Below are 19907 nucleotides of genomic sequence, written 5' to 3'. Positions count from 1 at the left end.
TGGGTCGCAAATTGCAACCTATGACATTAATATTCATGAAGTAGGTCGATTTGCAACCTAATAGGAATTGCTATTTAGAAATAAAGGATATTGTACATTAGGAATACCTATTTCCAAATTCTGATTTAGATATAATCACAGTTAGGAAAACAGTATTCCTAATGTTAATGCATCTGGCCCAGGTCCTCAAGTCCTCTAATCGCTGCAAGCAGCATTTTTCTCATGTTGTTGACAGCCAATCAGAGCACTCCCACTCTCGCAGAACTCTGACTCTGCCGGAAGCAAATTGACCCAAGTGAAAAAAGGTCCCTGCTCTATTTTTTAAAACTGGGTGTGAGGGACGCTTGCGAGAGTCCCTCGGCCCCAACCGTCCAGATATACAAATTTATTTGTACCTTAATTTCTCAAAAACTACTGCACAAATTTAGACCAAATCACAGAAAGCACAATCTGCGGATCAAAATCTAGCTTCCTATCAAATTTGTTGTAAATCTGTTCAGCAGTTTTGGCGGTAGTGCTACTTAGAAAAAAGTCTATGGAAAATGCATGGGGATTTTGTTTTTTGGGACCCCCCCTTTTTTCTCAGCCCTCACTTGACGGATCACTCTCAAACTTTCCATGCACAACCTAGACAAAAAAGAAAAAACTTTTGGAAAGTTTTGTGGAGATCCGTTAAATGGCATCAAAGTGATTAGCAAAACAAAAAAGGCATTTCTTATGGAAATGCTAACCTAACTATAACTACCCAGTGGCAACGCTACTCGGATGTGTATATATATATATATATATATATATATATATATATATTACCTACTGGCGGTCGCCAGTAGGTATATATAGTTAGGATTTTTTCTCTATGGGATTTTTGAAAATTCTATGTCTAATAACTTTGGCGTTTGTGGACGGAATTGGCTGAAATTTTCAGGAAAATGGAACATTTTGTTTCTGAGCAGCCCCTGAAAATTTGGGGGGGTTTCGTCAAGGGGGGGCCGAGAAAAAAGGGGGGTCCCAAAACGTGTTTTTAACATTGAGTTTTCCATAGGGCGGTTGGCCTCACTTTTAGCCCGAACGGCTGAATGGATTTCCACGAAACTTGGCAAAATTGTAGATATTGTTTGCCCGATGTGCCTTTGCTAGGTCTCAAGATATGTGGTCCTGTGAATTTTGAGTAAATTAGGTTTAAAAAAAGATATATATCTAGAGCCGCGCCCGGTACGCGTACCGGGGAGCGCTTCAGGCGCGCCACGCGACTTGCGCACGGCAAGCTGATTGGTTCTCGGGTGTCTGTAAACATTCGAAACAGTCCGCAGCGGCCGCCATCTTGTGTCTCGGTGGGATTGAGACACAAGAGGTGGCAAGAATCAAAGGGGGGAAATGAGCAAAAGGGGGCAGGGTACACCCCCCTGACCCCCTACTTTTGATGTGGGAGCCATAAAAGGCTCCCGCGGGTGAAAAAAAAATAAAAAAAAAATCGATTTTTGCGGGGGGGAGTGCCCGGTACGCGCACCGGGGAGCTTACGGGGGAGCGTACCATGGAGATTAAAAATGACAGACTTTTTAAAAAAAAAAAGCTTCTTTTTATAAATTGGAGGTAGTTCTGAAAAGAACTTTTTTTTTGATTTTGTTGTTTTATATATATTTTTTTTGTTTTTGTTTTATATTTTTTTTAGACTTTTTAAAACAATTTTATATTTTTTTTTGGATTTTTGTCAAGGGAAAAACAAAAACAGGGATTGCAAAACTGCTCAACAGGAGCAAAAAAATTTGAAAATTTAGGGACTGGCAGAGCAGCGGTGTTGCTGTTTCTTTAGGGCAATGAGTTCAACACTCTGCTCCCCATAGCAGAGCAGTTCGTCACACTCCGTGCACAAAAATTTGATGCCTGCAAACACCGGCTGAATGTTAGGGACCATTCTTCCACGGGGTGGTCCCGAAGGTGTTGCTCCACCAGTGGAGGTGCTGCCGCCATCTGTTGGTACATTCCGTGCCAGCTCTCTGACACTCTCCCTGGCAAAGTTGTTAGGGTGTCTTCTTTTCACATGCCTGATCAAATTAGCATTCCCAAAACTATATTTTTTCATAGGATTGCCTCTGGATAAACTACTCCCACATATTTTGCAGGTTACTTTGGGAGCGTTGACTTTTTTCTGTCCTTCAGGGATGTCGTAAAATTTCCAGATGAAATGGGTTTTTTTCTTTTGCTGAGGAGGGTCCTCATCTAAAAATCCATCTGAATCACTGCTGGATGACTCTCTTGCAGCCATTGCTGGAGATCAGAAAAGTAGGAGATAGAGTAGACAGAACAGCTCTTGCTCTCTCCAAGTACAAAGCAATAGTGAGAGAAATGGGTGGGTTTCACACAATTTGGAAAAAAAAAAGTTCTGAACCAATGAAAAGTGTTATTTTAAAGTCACATGGTTTGACGCGCTTACGCTACGCGCCCCGGGGCGCGCCCCGGGCGTGTATCGTAAGCGCATCGGGGCGCTTACGTTGCGCGATCGTATGCGCTTCCGGGTGCGCTTATGCGGTGCGTCATAAGACGCATCTCGCGGCTACGCGATACGTGTCTTATGACGCAAGGCGTGGCGGCTACGCGATACGTCACGATGTTGTTTTCGTTCGAGGCAATAGCGCTTCCGGGACGCGTATTAGTACGCGCCCCGGGGCGCGCCGCAAGATTGCGCTTACCCGTGCGTTCACCTGTCCGCGCCCCGGGAGCTTACAAAAAAAAAGTATTAAAAAAAAATTTATTAATAAACATATAAAATATATGTTTGGATTTAAAGAAGAATACATTTTACAGCTACAGATATTAGCTTTTAAAAAACCAATGAAATTCACTGAAAAAACCATAGGTTATAGACCATATATAGTTAGGAATTAGCATTTACAAAACCTTGAAAATTCACTGAAAAAACCATAGGTTATAGACCATATATAGTTAGGAATTAGCATTTAAAAAACCTTATTTTACTCACACAAAACCATTGAAATTCCATATATAGTTAGTTGTACTAACTGTATATATCGCGCACCCGCAATCCACTGCTGATGATGTCACATATTACATCATTCATGACATGGTCAGTGACATCACTGATGACATCACTGATGACATCTCAAATGACATCACTGATGACATCACTGATGACATCTCATTTGACATTACTCATGACATCATTCATGTGATGATACGATGAACCTCTTCAGACTCTAATATAACCTTAGATACACTCAGTGTAAACAGACACTCACAGTCTTGCAAAGAATCAATCACACCTCCATTTCCTCAACTATATAGTTAAACACACCTTACTTATTGAAACATATAATAACACATATTTACTCTGTTATACAATCCCTGATACAAGTTCACAATAATCCATACAGCCACTCACACATTCACTGGCTCTTATGCACAGTTATTTATATATGTCAACTACCACATGTACTGTGTTTTACATATGTACTTACTTTGACATGTAGCACTGAGATATCCATTCACTCACCAATACACTCATGCACACAGTAAACCGCCCATACAGCTGTTTCCACATGCACTTTTGAAGCCATACATCTAGTGAATCAACTGCTCACACATCTATGCACAGAGTCATTCACCTCCCAGACACCCCCACACACACTCAGTCTCCCATACAAATACTTGGCCAACTAATCAATAACCCATATAGTTAGTTATATAGCTAATGATCAACAATTGCATCAGATTACAAAACAACAGACACAATGGTGCACAATTTAAAACAGTTTAGTCACTAACCCATGCACTCAGTGAGACACATTTAATCCCTCACTTATACAGTCAGTCATGCACCTACTAAATACATCATCCAGACACTTATACATCCACTCATTCTTCAATATATAAGACATATTTTAACTTTACAGAAACATACAGTCACTGGATGTTATCATCAGTGATGTCATCAGTGATGTCATCAGTGATGTCATTTGAGATGTCATCAGTGATGTCATCATTGATGTCACTGACCATGTCATGAATGATGTAATATGTGACATCATCAGCAGTGGATTGCGGGTGCGCGATATATATAGTTAGTACAACTAACTATATATGGAATTTCAATGGTTTTGTGTGAGTAAAATAAGGTTTTTTAAATGCTAATTCCTAACTATATATGGTCTATAACCTATGGTTTTTTCAGTGAATTTTCAAGGTTTTGTAAATGCTAATTCCTAACTATATATGGTCTATAACCTATGGTTTTTTCAGTGAATTTCAATGTTTTTTTAATAGCAAATATTAAAAGCTGTTAAATGTATTCTTCTTTTAAAGGAAAAATATATTTTATATGATGTATTTAATATAATTTTTCTATGTGTATATATATATATATTTTTTTTTTTTAGTTTCGCTACCGGTCCGCGCACCGGGTAGCTTCCCGTTAGCTCATTTTTATGCCGCGACCTGGTCCGCGTACCGGGAAACGTACCGTTTGCACAACTGCCGCATTCGAGAACAACATCGTGACGCGTCGCGTAAGCGCGACGTATCGCGTTGCCGCGTAATGCGTCTTATGACGCGCCACGTGTGCGCACTCGGAAGTGCTCCGGTGTGCGAACGAGGCGCGAAGCGCAGCACACCGGAAGCGCTCCGGACGCGGAGCGGGACGCGTAACGTAAGCGTAACAGGTCATGTGACCTGTAAATAACACTTTTCATTGGTTTAGAACTTTTTTTTTCCCAAATGATGAAAACCCCTCCTTCTTTCCTCACTCTGACTTTCATCTTTGTGAGAGGAAGACCTTCGTTATGGCATCTGTAGTAGCTGCAGCTGGTGGACCCCCACCACAACCACCTAGGAAGGAAGGACCACCTCCACAGTTCCTTCCCAACCCAGAGGAGGAAGAAGAAGATGAAGAAGACGTACAGCCGAGGCAGTTCTTACGTGAAGAGCCCCAGAAATCCCACCACAAAAACAGTTTTATTTGGCAATTTTATTCATACCCTCAAGGCCAAAAAAAGGTCAATGCCCGACATGTGACATGCCTCATTTGTAAAGATGTTTTGTCTAGAGGTACGGACAAAAAGTATAGTTATGGTAACTATACTATGCACCGTCATATGCAGAGGTGGCATCCACTCAATTACAGCGTTGCAGAGATGCGTCACCTCCAAGATAACCCACCAACTCCTGTGGCCAGTACATCGGCACAGGTAACTCTATCGGGACCAGAGGCGAGGGAGACGGTCCCAAATATCCAACAGAATTTTGTGCACATGAAGATAGTGTGCCTTTATTGTGGTGACCTACTTTCATGTGCGAGTATGAGTATCAATTTGATTAATAGAGCATTTGAGAACCACAAGTGCTCAAAACGCCCCAAGAAATAATTTTTTTTTTTTGCTCCTGTTGAGCCCTTTCTAATGCCTGTTTTTCGTTGTTCCCCCCAGAAAAAACCAAAAAAACATAAATTTGTTCAAAAAATACAAAAAAAAATGTTCAGAAAAATTAAAAAAAATATAAAACAACAAAAACATAAATAAAGTTCTTTTCATAAATACCTCCCATTTTTAAAAAATTACTAAAATTTTTAGCACTCTTGACTTCATTTTTCTCATGGGTGCGCTTCCCGGTACGCGCACCGGTGAGCGCCCCGTTAGCGCAACACAAAAAAAAAGAAAAAAAAATACAAGAGAAGGAGAGCATAAGAGAAAGAGAAAGAGAGAGTAATGTTAAGAGACAGACAGCAAGAGAGAGCAACACAGATGTACTGTGTAATACATAGTAAAACAGTGTAAAAGATATAACAAAGTGTAAGAGAGAAAATGAAAAAAATATAAGGCTGTGAAACAAAGAAAGAGAGAAGAAGAATACTAAAGCAGAGGCACATGAAGAATGTGAGTGGCTGTAAAGAGTAAAAGGAAAGACAAAAAATGATGTACAAATAAAAGGTAATAACGGAACCAGATTTAAATAACACTGGTAAGGGAGAGAGAGAAAAAAGTAGTGTGCATAACTAAAGAGGGATGAAATAAGATGGATAACATCGAATAAAGTTAAAACATGTGGATTGACAGAGAGAAAAAAATAAAAGAAGAAAAGAAGAAGTAACAGAAAGGGAATAATTGAAGCAGCAAAGAAATGTAAATAACGTAGTGTGCTTGAACTTCAGGGAGAAAGCATAATGAACAAGTAGTGAAAGAGTGAAGAGACAGAGACAATTACAGTAAGATAGATGGACTGAGTGAACGGGAATGAAGAACTGTGAGAACAGAGGTACTGAGAAAAGGAGTGGAAGGAGTGCAGTAAGTAAATCACCCACACAACACAACAGCTACCCTACCTCAAAGCACTCTAAAATATTATTTTACTGTTTCTCTTTGTTTTCCCCTTGTTACGCTCCCCGGTGCGCTACCCATAGTAAAAGTAAAGAGGGGTGATAGAGGGAGAAATATTGAATTAGGATAACACATGGTGAGTGACAAAGAGAGAGGACAAAGAGAGTAAAGGAAACTACCTGAATGGGCTTGAGTACAACAGCAAAAAAAGATAAGTAATGCAGTGTGTGTGACTTACAGGGAGTTAGTGGGTGTAGGTCGGAGTGTGGGTGTGTAAGGTGTGTCTGTGGGTGTGGTTGTGTGGAGTGTTTTGGTGTGGGTAGAGATGAGGGTGTGTGAAATATGTGTGAGAAGTGTATGTGTGTGGGGTGTATATGTGTTCGATGTATGTGTGTGTATGGAATGTGTGTGTGTTTTTGAGGAGTGTGTGTGGGAGGATTTTTTTGTGTGTATGAGGTGTAGGTGTGGTGTGTGTGTGGGGTGTATGTTACAGGTGTGTGTATGTGTTGGGAGGGGGATGAGGTATATGTGTAGGAGTAAGGTAAATAATTAAGAAAAAGAGAATGAGTAAAGAAGCATAGGAAGGGAACAGAGGGTAAATGAAGTAAAGAATAGGGATCAAAAGAAGTTGAATATGAGAGGGTAAATAATGAAAGGGGAGTAAACATGGAGAATAAGAATAAGTGAGAGAAGCAGAGTAAAAACACAGGAGTGAGGTAGATTGAGAAAATGTTAGTGACCTTAAAGCAAAGGGTGATAACAAACTATTTTTTTTAGTCATACATACCATATAATAAATGTAACTATAATTTTTTTACTACAGTTGGTATCTGTGAAAGAGAGAAAAAAAATAAGTTATAATTAGTAAAATATGTATTTTAAATTAAAAGATACAAATGAAGAGCTAAAAACATCATAACACTCTATTTATAAATAAAGTTAGAGTGAAGAACACAGAAAGGGAAATAAACTAAGGTAGAAGGACAAAAAGAGGGAAAAAGAAATAGAAGGAGAACAAATTACAAAGAGTAAGGCATATAGATTCACTAAGAAAAAGAGAGAAGTACAGAGAAATGAACTGAAGGTAAGAAAGATACTAAAACAATGTGAGTTAGCAAAACTAAATCAGGAAACAGAAGTAAGTAAAAAGATAATGACTGAGACAGAAAACAGTCTAATTAAGGATGCATTTAGAAGAATGAGGAATAGAAGATAACTGAGAGTAAGAGAAGAACAGTCATACAGTGAAAGGATGAAGGGAGACAGAATAATATACAACAATTGAAGGAAATGGACTGAGGAAGTTATAATGTAGACACACTAAGAGAAAAACTGAGTGAGGTGGAGTACAATGAGTGAGAATAGAAAAAAAGTAAGTCTGCAAAAAAAAGGAAAGAGAGGAAAAGAGGACTAAAACAGTGGTACTGAGAGAAAATAATTTGGTGATGAAAGTAAAGAGAAGGACATTGAAAGAAAGGAAATGATGGATAGTAACGGAACCAGAGTAAAAGAAATGGGATGAAGAACGATGAGAGAGGAGCAGTGAAGTTGTTGTAAAAGAAGTGATAGAAGGTAGATAAACACAAGTGAAAATAACACAAGTAGAGTGAGGCACTGAGGACATAGAAGTAGTGAACGAAAAACAGAGAGAAGAGGTCAAAAGTAAAGAGCAAACAAAGATAAGCTAAAGAGAGTGGGTGATTTATAGTGATAGAGTGCAATAATACTGCTGAGTGAGTAAACAGGAATTACTAAAAGAGCAAAGGAGGAAAATACGGAAAAGGGAAGTAAAGCAGAGAGACTGAAAGCTGAAAAGTTATGCAAGGGAGAGAGGGGAAGCAGGCAGTTTAAATGAGAATGAGGGGTTGTCAAAGAAGTGGAGTAAAGGAACGGGGGTTTCAGAGAGTGAGAGAAAGACATTATAAGTGACTAAAAAGAGCTGAAAGAGGATGGAAAAAGGAAAGTGAGTGTCAGAGAATGGGAATACAATTTAATTTACTCAATCCAAAGTATAGAATAACTTGTACAACATGTTACATAGTTTATTTTTGCTGTTCTCAGAATATATTGAATTTCACTTAAAACAGTGAGTTCAAATTACTCATCATATGACAGCGGAAAAAAACCCCACAATCTAAAAGATTGTGTTTTAAAAAAAAACTTAGATACTGACAAATGACAAATGTACACTAATCTTGGATTGACTTACTTTTCCTTGAGGCCAAATAGTATATCATGGAGGTCCTTTTCTCGTTGCTCCTATATGAATGATCTAATATGTGACATCATCAGCAGTGGATTGCGGGTGCGCGAAATATAGTTAGTACAACTAACTATATAGGAGCAATTTCATTGGTTTTGTATGAGTAAAATGTCCAGCTAACTATAACACCACTAAAACGTATAGTTTTTTGAGTGAATTTCAAAGGTTTTTTAAAAACGAATTCCTAACTATATAACTCCTGAAACCTATGGTTTTTTCAGTGAATTTCAAAGGTTTTTTTAAATGCTAATTCCTAACTATATAAGGCCTGAAACCTATGGTTTTTTCAGTGAATTTCAAAGGTTTTTTTAAATGCTAATTCCTAACTATATAAGGCCTGAAACCTATGGTTTTTTCAGTGAATTTCAAAGGTTTTTTAAATGCTGATTCCTAACTATATAAGGCCTGAAACCTATGGTTTTTCAGTGAATTTCAAAGGTTTTTTTAAATGCTAATTCCTAACTTTAACTGGTGTGTAACCTATGGTTTTTTCAGTGAATATATATATATATATAAAATTTCTATGGCAAAACGAAACCCCTCATTTTGTTCCTTTTCATATTAAATGTATTAAGTGTTACCACTTTATTCCAATCAAGATGACTTCAGGTGTGCCATACTTTTGTCATAAGTAAGACTGTTAGCGTTCTAGTTGTTCTTTAGAACACTCTGGGACATTCTGTCATTGGGCTATAGTTGGGCTACATCTGGCTGATATTTGGGCTACATTTGTTTTTTTTGTCTCTGGTGGCCATCTTTGGGCTACATTGGGCTACATTTGGGCTCTAACATATATATAGCCCAATGTAGCCCAATATATATTTTTTCAAAGTTAATTTTCGTAAAAACCACTGGAGCATGTAGGTAGATGCGTCACTTTTTAAACCTCTGCGCCACATTATACTCAAAAATGTAAAAATCATTCATTTTCTCCAAAATCGTTTTTGACATCACATTTAGGAAACACAGCACAGATCCTATGTACAATCATCTGCCTCACAGCAGGGATAAGACTGAGACAAAATCTTGCACCTGCCTCACAACAGGGATAAGACTAAGGCAAAAGCTTTCACATGAAGCTTCACAATTTTACAAAATACAATTCCTCTATGCAAACAAACTCAATATGCTTCCTACACTGAGTTAACACATGTAACATCATTGTAAAGAGTCAAATTCACACCTGTGTCTAACAGTGCAGTCAGGGATAGGCTTCATGAAGCCTAGTCCACTGCACTCTTAAACACAAGCCTCACCACCTACGCTCCCCAAGAAAGCCCAAACATGTACCTTTTTGCACCATATTTAAAAAGAGACACATGTAATTAGATGTGTCACTTTTTAAACCTCTGTGCCACAATATACTCAAATATGTAAAAAACATTCATTTCCCCAAAATCGTTTTTAATATCACATTTAGGAAACACAGCACAGATCCTATGTACAACCATCTGCCTCACAGCAGGGATACGACTTTGGCAAAAGCTTTCACATGAAGCTTCACAATTTTACAAATTACAATTCCTCTATGCAAACAAACTCAATATGTTTCCTACACTGAGTTAACACAGGTAACATCATTGTAAAGAGTCAAATGTATTTCTACTAAACATGCACACATTCTTTATTCCTTTTAAAAAATGTAAAAACTATTTTTTCCCCCCAAAATCGTTTTTTACATCACATTTACAAAACACAGCACAGGTCCTACGTAGAAGCATTCCATGTCACGACAAAAAATTCACAATTTTACAAAATACAATTACTCTATGCAGTAAAAACTTTTTACCAAGCATTATCAAAAAGCATGACACAAAGCAACATGTAAAGACCACAATTTCCTTCCAAATCTTCTCCATAGAGTATACAAGTCTCTATGTATATTAAATGAATCATAACTCACCTTTACAAATGCTTTAGGAGATTCACAACAGTGTCAGATACACACACCAATATTTCTTTAGCAGAGCAAAAGGTATGTTCTCCAGGCACTGCAAACCATAAAGGCACAGAAAACCTCTAATTCTACACAGATATCCCTTTTTGTTAACCAATTAAAACTCTTCCCTCTCTATTTTCAAACCAACACCCTTCCCCCCCCCTCAGCCCTTTCTACCTGTTACCATAGCAACTCCCTCCTCACTGAGCTCCCAGGGTTAAAAGTTTATTCAACAATGTTGCAAATCACCTCTGAAAGGATGTTTGACCTGCAAATACACCAGCTTATCTGGTGTAAGGTTTCTTTAAATAACTTTTTTTTAACCATTCAAATTACTTCTTACACAGAACACAACCATGCACCCTAACTTTCAGTTTTCACCTATCTCATTCTACCAATCATTGCTTGTGATTCAAGAGCACTGAAACTCCACAGGTTTTTTTTTGCAAACTCCTATTATTCCAACTGCCATTTATTTTCCACACTTCATCTAACTGCACCAAAATCTCCTCTGACCATGTATTCTGTCTGGATTATTGGACATACCTATATCCACTGGGCTCAAAGGTATGCTAGTACCAGAAATTTACACAACCTTGATTTATCAAACGTGAACATAAAATGGATTGGCCACAGAGGATTAAAATGTCACCAATTGATTCCATTGGTGAAAACCTTTTTGCATTTGCCACACCCTGACCTGTTAATTGTGCACTGTGGAGGAAATGACTTGGGCACTTTGACTGGGGTAGGTCTGGAAATGCTTTTAAAGGACACCTTTGAGCAATTGATGGCACTTTTTCCACAAACTGCCTTGGTATATTCCAATATATGCCAAAGGCAGAAATGGAAGTGGTCCAACCAATTTTGTCCACAATTTGAAAAAGCACGGAAACATGTGAATAAATCTGTTTCTGCTTACATGAGAGACTATGGAATGGGTTCAATATACAACAACAACTTGCGTTACAACATGCAAGATATTTACAGAGAAGATGGTGTGCACTTCTCAGATGAAGGGAATAGAATATTCCTCCTGAATTTAAGACTGTGCATTGGTACCTACTTGTAGGTACCTAAATCAGCCACAGAACCCAAAAGCCCTTTTCAGGGCTACCCTATCTCTGATCACTCCAAATGATGATCTTTTTTCACTATTTTTCACTATAGTACGCTCCCCGGTACGCTTCCCGGTGCGCGTACCGGGCGCTCCCCCCGCGAAAAATAAAACCTTTTTTTTTTCTTGTTTGCCTATTTCGGCCTCCTAAGACCCCCTCAGAAAACCTAGAGGGTCAAGCAGTGCCTACGATGCCCCCTTATACCCATTCCCAACATTGTTTGTCCTCCATTTTCTGTCTGAAATCTACCGAAACACAAAATGGAGTACTCCCGTAGCGCTACCGGTACGCGTACCGGGGCGCGCACCGTTGAGCGCTCCCAAAAATTTGTACAAGTTAATTTACATAAAAACCTCTGTAGAAAAGTTCACCAAATATAGAATAGGCAATACTACATACCAGTCCCTACAATTTTCCCAAATTTGGTGGAATTCCATTCAGCCATTTGGCCTGTAGCCCTGTCTAAATATCCTGAGGTAAATTACATAACAAAAACACATCTGAAGTGTTAGAATTGACAACCAATTAAAATGTTACTTTCATTTTCTATTTTTTTTCCCTGACATTTGATTGGTTATGTACATGAATATAAATGAAAAATGAGAGGGAAACACGGCCATTTTGACTACAACTACCTGAGGTACATCTTGAAAGGATTTTCGCATTTTGTCATCTTCACCTCTCTGTAAAGTAAGTTGATAATTTGTAAGGGGCACTTTAAGTTATTTTTTAAAAACGTTTTCTGATAGTTAATTACTGTCCCTCTGCTATAGTTATAGATATAGACTCCTCTGTTATATTTATAAATTGACTTAGGCTTCTCTGCTATAATTATGAATTTACTTACGCTTCTTCACAGGCACTTTTTAATATTTCTACTTCCTGCCTGTTACCATACATTGCCCAAAGTTAACTTCACTATTAAAAAATCAAAACTACCTGTCTGAACTTAAACCCAACAGTGCCATATTTCTACTGATTTTTTTTAAATGTAAATTTCAGCACAAAAATGGAAGGAGAACAGAACATTTCCTTTGAAATTGTCCTAGAGATGAACAATGAGGAAATCATTGAACCCATTGACTTGGAATTCATGGATGAATCACGGGACCATGAACTTCTACAATGTGTAGAATCTGTGGATTTGTTAATTCAATATGAGGACGTTTCTGACAGTCAAATGTTGGAAGTTATGTTCACTCAACAAGAGAACATTTCGGACAGTCAAATGTTAGACGTTCTATTAAATTTTGAAAAAGAATCAGAAAAATAAATTTATATTTAATAATCAAAAATTGTTCGAGACATTATTCATTATTATATGTAATTCATAAACTAGTACCAAATTGATTATAATATAAAGTCAGACTTATAGTATACTGTGCAACGTATTTGTGTTACATAGTAATTTTGCTCATAGTTACTTCCTTTCTCCCACTATATTATCTCCAATGTGTATTTGACATCTCTTTTTCATCTCCTGCCTCCATGTTGTTTCTGCTTCCCTGACAGACTATGGTATAGATTCCATATACCACAATAACTTCTGTAACAACATGCAAATTATCTACAGAGGAGACGGTGTACATTGACTTTAAGACTCAGCATTGGTACCTACATGTTGGTACTTAAAACACCCAAACAACACAACAACTCTATTCAGAGATACCCTACCTCTAAGCACTTTAAATTATTATTTTAGTGTTTCACTTAGTTTTCCCCATGTGTAGACGTGGGGGAGGTGTGTGTGGGGGATGTGCGGGGGGTGTCTGTGAGGTGTGTATGTGTGTGTGTGTGTGTGTCTAGGGGGGATGAGGTGTATAGGTGTGTGGGGTATATGGATGTGGGTGGGGATATGGGTATGTAAGGTGTGTGTGTGGTTGTGAGTGTGGGGGGTGTTTGAGTGTAGGTGGGAGTGTGGGTGTGTGAGGTGTGTGTGGGGTGTGTGTGGGTGTGGGAGGTATGTGTGTAGGATGTGTATGTATGTGTGAGATGTGTGGATGTGTCTGTGAGTTGTCTCTGTGTGTGTGGGGGGGAGATGTGTGTGTGGGATGTGTGGGGTGTGTCTGTGAGATATTTGTGTGTGTGTGTGTGTGGTGGAAGGGGGGTGAGGTGTGTGTTTGAGTGTGGGTGTGTGGGATGTGGGTGTGGGTGTGAATGTGTAAAGTGTTGATGTGGGGGTGTGGGGTGTTTGACTGTGGGTGGAAGTGTGCATGTGTGAAGTGTGTGTGGGGAGTGTGTGGGTGTGTGGGTGTGGGGTTGTGTGCATGTGGGTGTGTGTGGGACACACTTGTAGGTACCTAAAACAGTCACAGAACCCAAAAGCTCTTTTCAGAGCTACCCTACCTGTAATCTCTCAAAATGATTATTTTACACTATTATTTTCACTATTTTTCACCTAAGTACGCTCCCCGGTGCGCTCCCCCCGCGAAATTCAAAAAAATTTTTTGGGGCCCACGGGACCCTTTTATGGCCCCCACATCAAACCTAGGGGGTCAGGGGGGGTGTACCCTGCCCCCTTTTGCTCATTTCCCCCTTTGATTTTTGCCACCTCTTGTATCTCAATCCTACCGAGACACAAGATGGCGGCCGCTGCTGACTGTTTCGAATGTTTACAGACACCCGAGAACCAATCAGCTTGCCGTGCGCAAGTCGCGTGGCGCGCCCGGAGCGCTCCCCGGTACGCGTACCGGGTCGCGCTTACAGATATTAAATTTTTTTTAAACCTAAATTACTCAAAATCCACTGGAGCACATATCTTGAGACATAGCAAAGGCACATCGGGCTACCAGTCCCTACAATTTTGCCAAGTTTGGTGCAAATCCATTCAGCCGTTCGAGCTAAAACTGCGACAGACCGCCCTATGGAAATTAACATGGGGAAAACACGTTTTCGGACCCCCTTTTATCTCAGCCCCCGCTTGACGAATCCCCCCCAAACTTTCAGGGAAGGAGCGGAGAGCCGCGAGGCAAAGTTGCTGAAAAGTTCAGCCTGATTGCTCAACCGGCGCCAAAGTTATTCCAAATAGAATGTTGCGATTTCCCTATGGAAATCGCTCCTAACTATATATACCTACTGGCAACCGCCAGTAGGTAATATATATATATATATATATATATATATATATATATATATATATATATATATATATATATATATATATATATATATATATATATATATCCAGTAGGTAGTTATAGTTGGAACCTAGTTTCCACAGGAAAAGTGTTCTTTGACTTGCCTATACCTTTGGTGCAGTTTGACAAATCTTCACGAAATTTTCCCCAAAAATGTGTGCCGCTGATTCTAGTTTTGCATGAAAGATTCAGGGTGGTCTGTCAAGTGGGGGGGGGGCAAGAAAAAGAGAGGCCTAAAAAAGTGTGTTTCCCATGTTAATTCCCATTGAGGTTTTAGACACAAATGCAGCCCAAACCGCTGAATGGAAATACACCAAATTTGGTAGAAAGCTAGATCTTGGTCCAGAAAGCGACCTTTTGTGATTTGGTGTAAATCCCTTCAGTAGTTTTAGAGGTATTAACTGAAAACCAAATTTGGATATCTATGGACGAGGATCCTTCTCGGATCCTCCTTCGATTTGCGAATCCAGGTGCCAACAGCAATGCAGTGATTGTCTGGCTGCAACCTGAGAGGAAAGTTGCAGCAGCCATTTTGTTCACTGGGACTCGGTTCCCAGCAGGGCAAGTAATGTTAAAAAGTGATGGAAGGGGTCAGAGTTGAGGTACCCTGACTCCATGGGATGAATGGAGGGCTCTGTGAGGGAACCCTCATGGGCAGATAATTGTCCAAAAACCTTTTTTTTTTTTTACCACGTGAGGATCAGTCATCCTCCCGGATTCGGGTGGATTTGCGGATCCAGACCCAACTTTTTAAAAAAAATACACTCACAGATATACACACATACTCACTCACAGACACACACAACCACTCACACACCCATGCACCACTCACACACCCACTCACAGACCTTCAAACCCTCACAGCTTTCAAACACACACTCACACACAACCACTCACAAACACACATTCACACACCCATACAGCCACTCACACATCCACTCACAGACCCTCAAAACAACTTACATAACCACTTACAAACCTACTTACACACCCACACAGTCACTCTCACTACCATTCAAGCACCCCCTCACACACCCAGGTTGCAGGGACATTATAGTTAGGAAATAGCATTAAAATACCATAGAAAATCCACAGAAAAAAACAGCGGTCTTAGAGTCGTTATAGTTAGGAAATAAAATGTTAAAAACCTTAGAAATCTGAACCTAACTCTAACATCCCTGTAACAAAGGTTACAGGGATGTTATAGTTAGGTTCAGATTTCATACACTCAAAACCATAGAAATTTAGCAGTTATAGTTATCTCAAGTAACTATAACTCATGTCCTAAGGTAACTATAACTCACACCCTCTCCATGCACTGCTAATGACCCCACATATTACATCACTCATGACATCTTCTATGACATCATTGATAATGTTAGTGCAACATTTGCAGTGCTATTATTGATGGGAACACTGTGCATTACGGGGGAGCGAGTTATAGTTACCTTAGGGCACAAGCTATAGTTACTTAAGATAACTGTAAGTGCCCAATTTATATGACTTTGTGAATGTAAAATCTGATCCTAACTGTGACGTACGTCCCTGTAACCTCTGGATTTTTCAGTGAATATATGTACAGAATCGATGTCCCAATATATTGACTATTTCCTTTCAGACTTTGTCAGAACATTGCCCTCATACATACAAGACTCCACACATTTCATTAAGAGCATTATGGACATTCCATGGGAGCATGATATGTGGATGATTGTACTGGAAATAACTAGTCTTTACACAGTGATCGATCATCAAAAGGGATTACAGGCAGTACAATACTTTCTTAAAGGAAGATCACTTGAATTTTCAGAACATAATGAGATGTTACTGGAGTTCGTAGAATTTGTTCTTCATAATAACATCTTCCTTTTCAACAAACAACACTATCGCCAAGTAAGGGGGACCGCAATGGGCACCTGCTTCGCCCCCAGCTATGCAAATTTATTCGTAGGCTGGTGGGAGAAGCAGGTGGCCTGGGCGGATCAGTACAGTACATGGGTGAACTGCACTATATCCTGGCACAGGTATATAGATGACCTGTTCATCCTATGGAAAGGCCCCAAATCCCAAGCAGAGGCATACCGGTAGCACTAAACATCCTGCGAAGAGGAGGATCTTAGAGCACGCACGTGCAATTGAAAAGAATGATCCGACATATCCAGTGGCAAGGCACTTTTCTGAAACCACAATAGTGACCGATCACTTCTCAAATTCTTCTGTATTGACCATGTTCCTGCAAGTGAACGAGGTGGCAATAGGGTACAAAGATTACATAGACTCGAATCGAGATACATAATCGATTTGCGTACAATCATTCCTCTTGGCCTTAACTCTGAAGAAGAATTAGCAATACACTTAGGATAAGATGGCTCCGATGTAACTGAAGATAGAATACACTGTTGCCTTTGCTTATATATAAGATGCTCCTGTAACTGTTTGACTCTAGAGGATTTATTTTTGATTTGAGATAAAATGATGAATGACGAGCATGTATCTCTTTCAGCATTATTCTCTTTAGGCACACCCGTCGCAGTGAAACACATGATTCATTGAACTGTAATTTGTAGATATGCCCGTCCAGGGCTCAATTATGTTTTCGCTTTAACATTTTCTCAGTGGTACTAATAATGCCCATCCAGGGCTCAATTTTGCATGAAATGATGGATATAACTGTATATATGTATAATAGGAATGAGAGCTAGTACATTAATTTGAAATCATGAATTAATGGCCCCCAGAGTGGGATTGATGTTTTTGTCTGCTCTCTATGTTTATGAATTGAACCCTTGAGAACGGAAGGGGAAACCAACGAGGTAAATGAAAAAAATGTTACCTCTTTGAATGCTTTAAATGGCGGGAGCGTCTTCATTTGTGTTGACACAGGGGAAAAAGGCACGTTTGCCGAAACGCGTCCTGTTAACGTGTAAATAAATCATTATATCACACCACGCGAGTATGGCCACTTCCTTCTTTGTTCGAGGGGATTTTCTGAGCCAAATATATATATATATATATATATATATATATATATATATATATATATATATATCTACGTTAATTTATAAGAGTAGGCAGAAAACAATACATGATCCTAGGATTTTTTTTCTCCTAGGATCTAGTACCCTTGATGAATAGAGAAGTATGAAAGTACCAACCAATGTGTGCCTAATTACTAAGAGTGATGAGGGGGCAAAGGCATGTTTCCTCAAACTATGATTGTTCACAGTCACGTAGATATCATTTTGTGAAAAGAATGGTCCATAGATATTCGGGCTTCAGAGAACCAGAGAAAGATACAGAAATCCATTACCCAGAATTCAGACTGGAAGAGTTAAAAGGCTCGAAAGCAGCAATTTATTCCTTAAAGCCTGTCATGTAACCAGTTACCGACTTTCAAGTGTTAGTAAAATCTGAGAAAAATGTATTCAATAGCTTTTGTCAATTTGTTCGTCTTCTTCGTAAACTACACACCTACATGTGTACCCGATGGTCGATGACTGGGGTTTATTAATGCAATAGTGTGTATGAGAAGATGGGGTGGAATGTGTGGCTAGGGTGGAGTAGTTACACTGGAGCCAGTGCTTGTGGGATTGCTTAGTAAGATTTTGCAAATTAGAATGTTGCTACATTGGGATCCTATTTTTAGGCATCTTTGTAGGCTTGCGCAGGGACATGTTTTACTTCGATTCACTGGGAGACTGTTTATGCATAATCTGTAGTAATGTAGTCCACTCTGTATGATGAGGTTCAAGTAGGTTTATTCAAGTAAACATGTAGCTTAGATCCTGTACAGCAACCCCACCAGGAGCAGCCTGCTAGCTGCTTAACCCTTCCACCAACTGTCACCACTCATACCCAGTCACTCAAGCATTCCACTCATGGCCCACACACGAACATTGCACTGAGAACATTCACACTGGCTGAGCAATTAGGGAAAACATAACATAGTATATAATAACGCAACATGAGAATACTACATAATCACCTTTCCTTTGTGTCTGGAAGTGACTAGTAAGGTAAAGCCAGGAGTCAGAAAAGTCAGGGATAGATTACACGTGAATTAGTAGGGATTCTAATCATTAAGTACAGTTTTTGGGGATATTGTTAAAAAGCATGTAGTCTTTTGGGGTAACCTAGTTAATCAAAGAGTAGGCCAAATGGATTGTCTCAAAGAGTTGGGACATGCAGTGAATATACTGAAAAGGGTGTTATGTAGGGGGTTATGTCAGAGAGGAAATGTTTTTTCCTGTGACCCTTAAGAGCTTAGAATCCTCGATGAAGCCAACAGTATTGATTTGCAAAAATTCCAGTATGATGAATGCACAGCAATGAGTCATGAACGCTGTAGCAAAGACCTTATGAATAGATGTTTCCAATGAGGGTTGGTGATGTATATTTCCAGCATGTGATATAGATATGATTCATTTTCTCTGATTCTTTAGCCACTACACATGTAAATATGCTGCTAGTTCCTTCAACAGACATATAGCAAAATAAATATTTTTAATTTACATTATGAAGGTATTGACTTGCATTTTCTTTCCTTTAGCTCAGTGAAGAAACAGAGCAAGCAGTGTTGGAGTCTCAACAACAACAGGAACCTGAAAGTAATGAGCATGAAGATGAAAATGACAATGAAGATGTTTTACAAGGTGCGTATTTGAATGCAGAAAACTACTTTACTACTAACAGCACTCTGGTTGCCATATACCTGCGACATGCATTGTCCAAGTAGCCACAAGTGATGCTGTTACTTCATAAGACAATTGATGGACAGAATGCAGAACAATGTCATACATTCACCCTAGTACAGAGATCTGGGCCTAAATCCATTGTTTATTTGCTCACTTGCCATTCCAGTTTGAACCCAGCCATATGCAAATCAGTCTTGACCCTGCGCCAAATGGGAACAGCCCAGCCCTTCATAAGGAGTATTTAGAGCTTGATTAATCAATCAATCAATCATAGCATTTGTATAGCGCGCTACTCACCCGGAAGGGCCTCAAGGCGCTTGGGGAAAGGGGGCCGCTACTGCTCGAACAGCCAGGTCTTGAGTTGTCTCCTGAAGGCGAGGTGGTCCTGGGTCAGCCGGAGGTGGATGGGGAGGGAGTTCCATGTCTTGGCCG

General features: G+C 39.4%; 1 protein-coding gene across 1 annotated transcript in view; it reads left to right on the top strand.

Moving 5' to 3' along the window:
* The window catches only part of PACC1 (proton activated chloride channel 1), a 157059-nt gene that overhangs the window by 25770 nt on the left and 111382 nt on the right, over nt 1-19907 (top strand). The window contains exon 2 of the mRNA XM_078647116.1: nt 19331-19433. Within this exon, the coding sequence (XP_078503242.1) occupies nt 19331-19433 (103 nt within the window). The remainder of the gene's footprint in view (nt 1-19330; nt 19434-19907) is intronic.

This window comes from Lissotriton helveticus, chromosome 6 (assembly GCF_964261635.1).
Source record: "Lissotriton helveticus chromosome 6, aLisHel1.1, whole genome shotgun sequence".
Classification (NCBI taxonomy): Eukaryota; Metazoa; Chordata; class Amphibia; order Caudata; family Salamandridae; genus Lissotriton; species Lissotriton helveticus.
Note: the sequence above shows the minus strand (reverse complement) of the source record. Positions and strands in the feature narration are given on the sequence as shown.